The 4726-nt window shown below is 50.9% G+C and overlaps 1 protein-coding gene across 1 annotated transcript in view; it reads left to right on the forward strand.

Moving 5' to 3' along the window:
• The first annotated feature begins 1075 nt into the window (after window positions 1-1075).
• The window catches only part of Epcam (epithelial cell adhesion molecule), a 17699-nt gene continuing 14048 nt past the window's right edge, over window positions 1076-4726 (forward strand). Inside the window, exon 1 of the mRNA XM_029470896.1 lies at window positions 1076-1500. Coding sequence (XP_029326756.1) covers window positions 1425-1500 — 76 coding nt within the window. The 5' untranslated portion in view covers window positions 1076-1424. The remainder of the gene's footprint in view (window positions 1501-4726) is intronic.

Below are 4726 nucleotides of genomic sequence, written 5' to 3' on the forward strand. Positions count from 1 at the left end.
GTTGATGGAGAGATTGGGGCAGAAGGGGAGTTAGAGATCCTTGAGATGCTATAAAGAATATTGTATCCAAAATTCTATCTGTGCTCTATGTAGAGATATCTAGTCTAATGCTTTCTGTAAACGCCCCCCCCCCGCCCCATTCTAGTGGGGAGGGTCATGCTATTTCATGAGGATGGAGGTCAGAGGATTAACTAGTGGGGGTGGGCTCTCTCCTTCCACCCTGTGGGTCCTAGGGACTGAATTCTGGACATCAGGAACTAGGGGTCAGAAGATCTCTAACAGGCAGACATTTAGGGATAGGACCACAAAAATAGGTGATGAAGATGGCAAACTTCCAGCTTCTCCCTCACCCTGCTGATCTGAGACAAAAGCCTGGAGGCTTAAATAGAAGGCCTGGCCTGCTTTTTCTCCCGCCAGTAGGGCCCACCTGCTGGAGGACCGGTCTGACAAGTTCAAGACTGAATGAGGACTGTTTATCCCACCGGTATGTGCTATAAGCCTATCGGCTGCGCTGTCTTAGTTCAAACTGACCAACCCAAACTGGGGGCTGAACAGTGTGTCCGCCCCCTACCCCCACCCCTCCAAAGACCCATAAAACCCAGGTCTGGAAGAGAAGCAGCACTTCTTCCCTCTGATGGACTGATTCTGCACGTGAGACCTGGGGCGGCGGCGGCTGCTGCTGCATGTTTCACTAGAGGTCTTTCCTCGATTTTTTTTTTTTTTTTTGGTTTGTTTTTCGAGACAGAGTTTCTCTTGTGTGGGCCTGGCTGTAATCGAACTCACAGAGATCCTCCTGCCTCTGCTTTCGTCGTGCTAGGATTGAGGGTGTGTACCACCAGCCCTGGTTCCATTTCGAGCACTCACCAGTTGGCTCTTAGCCATCCATACATAACTCCTGCACGAGGGGACCCAAAGCCCTCTTCTGACTAATAAGAGGACCAGGCATGCAGGTGGTGCGCAAGCATGCAGGCAAAAATTCGTACGCATAAATAACTGTAAAAGTGTGAAAAGGTATTGGAAAGTAAGCTGCCGGGCGCAGCGCAAAGTCAAGGATTGTCTATTGTCTTTCGTCCAGGAAGTTCTCGGTTTGACTTGGTATCCCTTTCGGCTTTCACATCCAGTCTCGGGTGTCCGCGACATCCGGTCCTTCCGGGGTACTGGAGTCCCCGCCTCTGGTCCCGGGCAGCGCACACCTGGCGAGGGGGCGAGGTGGGGCGGGTGAGTCACCGCGGGCGGGTGGGCGGGCGAGCGGAGGTGAGGGCGGGGAGGGGCGTGGCCGGCCGCCGGGGCAGCAGGTCCGCAGGTCCGCTCCCGCCTCGCCGCGCGCACAGCGCTCAGTCCGTCCGCCGCCGCGCAGCGCGACTGTCCTCCGAGCCGTCCCGCGCCGCACCTCCGCGAGTCCCCCTCGCCGCTCCGCGCGAAGCATGGCGCGTCCCCAGGCCCTCGCCTTCGGGCTCCTGCTCGCGGTGGTCACAGCGACGCTGGCCGCGGCTCAGAAAGGTGAGGCGTGGACCTGGGGCGGAGGTGTGGTGGGGTCGTGTCTGGCCGGTGATGGGGAGCGGACAGCGGGGCTGCGGTCTCTGGCTCCGAGACCCGACGGTGCGGGCGGGCGGGACGCGCGCTCGGATGAGGCGGCGGTGTGCTGTGCCCGGCGGGGGCGGGCGGCCGGGGTGGCTGAGCGGCCACCGCCCCAGGTCTGGCGACTCCAACTTGGGGTTCCAAGTTCCAAGGCGCTGGCCTTCGTTGCTGCGACCTGCCAGTCAGCCCTCCCTCCCTCCGTACCTGCCCCGGTCCCCGGATGTGGGCCCCGGGAGGGGACAGGTAGCTCCCCCGAGGCCGCTATGCACCTGCGCGTCGGAGGCGGGCCTGCTGGGACTTACTGGCCGCCGGAGGTGTGTTTTTCCTTTTCTAAGAATCATGACTAATGAATGCAGTGTTTATTGTAGGGAGGACAGATACAAAGATAAACTGTAAAGACCTTTCTAAAAATCGCATAATCTCTCCACTCTTAATTAAAAATTGTGCATATTTGTGTTTCGGGATACAGGTAAATTTATATAGCTATCTTTCCAACATTTCATGAAGGAAGTTTTCTACTTTAGGCTTTTATTTTTAAAACTGAGTTTTCATGAAGTAGGACGATTTGTGGGAGTCAGAACAGTGACTTGAGTGATCTGTAGAGAGAAGGATGTGGAGTTCGATCTTAAGTACTTGTTCTTACTATAGAGTTTGCTCCAATTTTTGATTTATTTCTAAGATGGTGTCTGGAAGTGGAGACTTGAACAAAGCAGTCTGGAGAGAATTTCTTTCCCTTTTGTTTCTTTCTCAATTTTTTAAGTTAAATATAATTTAGTTCTGTTTTCTGGGAAGGATTTCATTCCCAACTGAGAGACGTGGCCTATATCCATTAATTACATTTTAATACAGTTTAATCAAGCTATAGCTTTCTGATCTCTTGGGCTAAATTGTAACTTGAGGGCTGGGATGTCAAGTCCCTGGCCTTGGTTCCCTAGAACCCCATAAACAAGGCACCTGTAACCCCAGACCTTGGGAAGTGGAACCTGGAGGATTAGCAATTCAAGGTCATCTTGAATTGGCGTAGCAACGGAGGCCAGCCTGGGCTAAAGGAGCCCTGTGAAATGAAGAAAAGCTTGAATAGAAACCTCCTGGGCCCCAAGTAGGCGTTCCTTAGGAAGTGACTTGTCGGGGAAGAGACATAGATGGCAGATCTGGAGTTGTTGACTTCTAGAGGAAAAGATAAAATTACTCACAGATAAGTGTGTAGTCGTAGAGGGGGACAGTGGGAAGTGACGGGAACAGACAGGTGTGGGAGCCTCAGTCTGTAAGCCCAGCACCAGCACTTGAGAAGCTGAGGCGGCTGGAGGGCTGTAGTGAGCTTGGGCTGTAAAATCCAGAAATATCCAGAAAGGGAGGGAAGGAGGGAGGGAGGGACTCAGAAGAAGGAAAGGGAAAAGATTCCTTTTTTTTTTTTTTTAATGACAGGACCATTTCTGGCTCAGTGGGTAAAGTTACTTCTGAGTTAAAGTCCCAAGGCCCACAGGCAGAAGGGGGAATGGACTCCCGCGTTGGCCTCTGACTTCCACATTTGAACTGTGGCATGTGTGTATGCGTTTGTGTGTATACACAAAATACATAGCTAAATGTGCAGAGTAAATGAGTGAAGGTTTAGCTTCAGAAAGGAAAGCCCAGTAGTGCAGCGGCAAGGCTGTAAGATCTTTAGAGAGTCGGGTTTATTTCCGGCTGGGCTGGTGGTGCAAGCCTTTATTGAGTCCTAGCACTCTGGCTGAAGATCTGGCAGGTAGGTCTCTGGTTGAAGGAGGCCTGGTCTATGCAGAGCCAGGCCGGCCAGGGCTACATATTATGTATATAGTTATGTACATAGCTGCATGTCTGTGATTCCAGATTGTGAACTTGAAGCTAACCTGGAGTATATAGCAAGACCCTGCTTCCAAAAAGACAAAAAAATTAAAAATTAAAAACAAAGCCAGCAACAACGAAGTTGTCCACGGGTAGTAATCAACACCTCTTAGCCCAGCACCGAGGAGACCAAGGGCAAAGGATCTCTAGTTTGGGGCCAGGGAAATGGCTCAGTGGCTGAAGGTACTTGTGGAAATGGCTCAGTGACTGAAGGTACTTGTGGATCAGTAGGCTTAGTGACTGAAGGTACTTGTGGNACTGAAGGTACTTGTGGAAATGGCTCAGTGGCTGAAGGTACTTGTGGAAATGGCTCAGTGACTGAAGGTACTTGTGGATCAGTAGGCTTAGTGACCAGGGTCCCCGGACCCAGGAAGTGGAAGAGAGAAGAAGCTCTTCAGCTTTACCCTCTGACCTCTGTACTTACCCTCAGAGTGCCCTGCTCCAGCCAGGGAGTAAATGCAAGGCAGAGAGAGAGAGAGAGAGAGAGAGAGCGCCTGCCGACAAGGAAGAAATACCACCGGTGCGCTAACCTATCCTGGCACTGCCAAGACAACCCCAGTCTTCCTCCCTTGGGGCCAGTCCCACCCCGCAGAGTTCTCGGCCACATTTCCCTAACAGACTTCGATTCACTGCTTAGAACAAATTTTTCTCTCCTGAAAATTAACAACGTAAAGGAAAGTGGAAGTGGGAACTGGCCAAGATTAGACAGTGTGATGTCACAAAGTGGCCAGTGTGAGGCGACTCACTCAAATTATAGCTGGAAAATATTCAGGGGTTACATCTCTTTTGTCTTAATTTTTAAATTATTTATTTTGTTTATTTAAGAGATGGGGGTCTATCTACATAGTTTTGGCTCTCCTGGAACTTACCGTGTACACCAGGCTGGCTTTGAACTCACAGACATCCAGCAGCCTCTACCTCTGTCGTGCTGGGATTAAAGGCATGCACTATTATATCCCAGTTTTTTGTTTTGTTTTGTTTTTTGAGAGAGAACACTTATATGACAAGTCACATGGGTGGAGGACTAAAGGCGTGCACCAGCACACCTGGCTCAGGACCCCTTCTTTTTTTTTTTTNTTTTTTAATATTTTTTTATTAGATATTTTCCTCATTTACATTTTCAATGCTATCCCCAAAGTCCCCCATACCCTCCCCCCACCACTCCCCTACCCACCCACTCCCACTTCTTAGCCCTGACATTCCCCTTTACTGAGGCATATAAAGTTTGCACGACCAGTGGGCCTCTATTTCCAGTGATGGCCGACTAGGCCATCTTTTTTTTTTTTTT

Source organism: Mus caroli, chromosome 17, assembly GCF_900094665.2.
Source record: "Mus caroli chromosome 17, CAROLI_EIJ_v1.1, whole genome shotgun sequence".
In the NCBI taxonomy this organism is placed as follows: domain Eukaryota; kingdom Metazoa; phylum Chordata; class Mammalia; order Rodentia; family Muridae; genus Mus; species Mus caroli.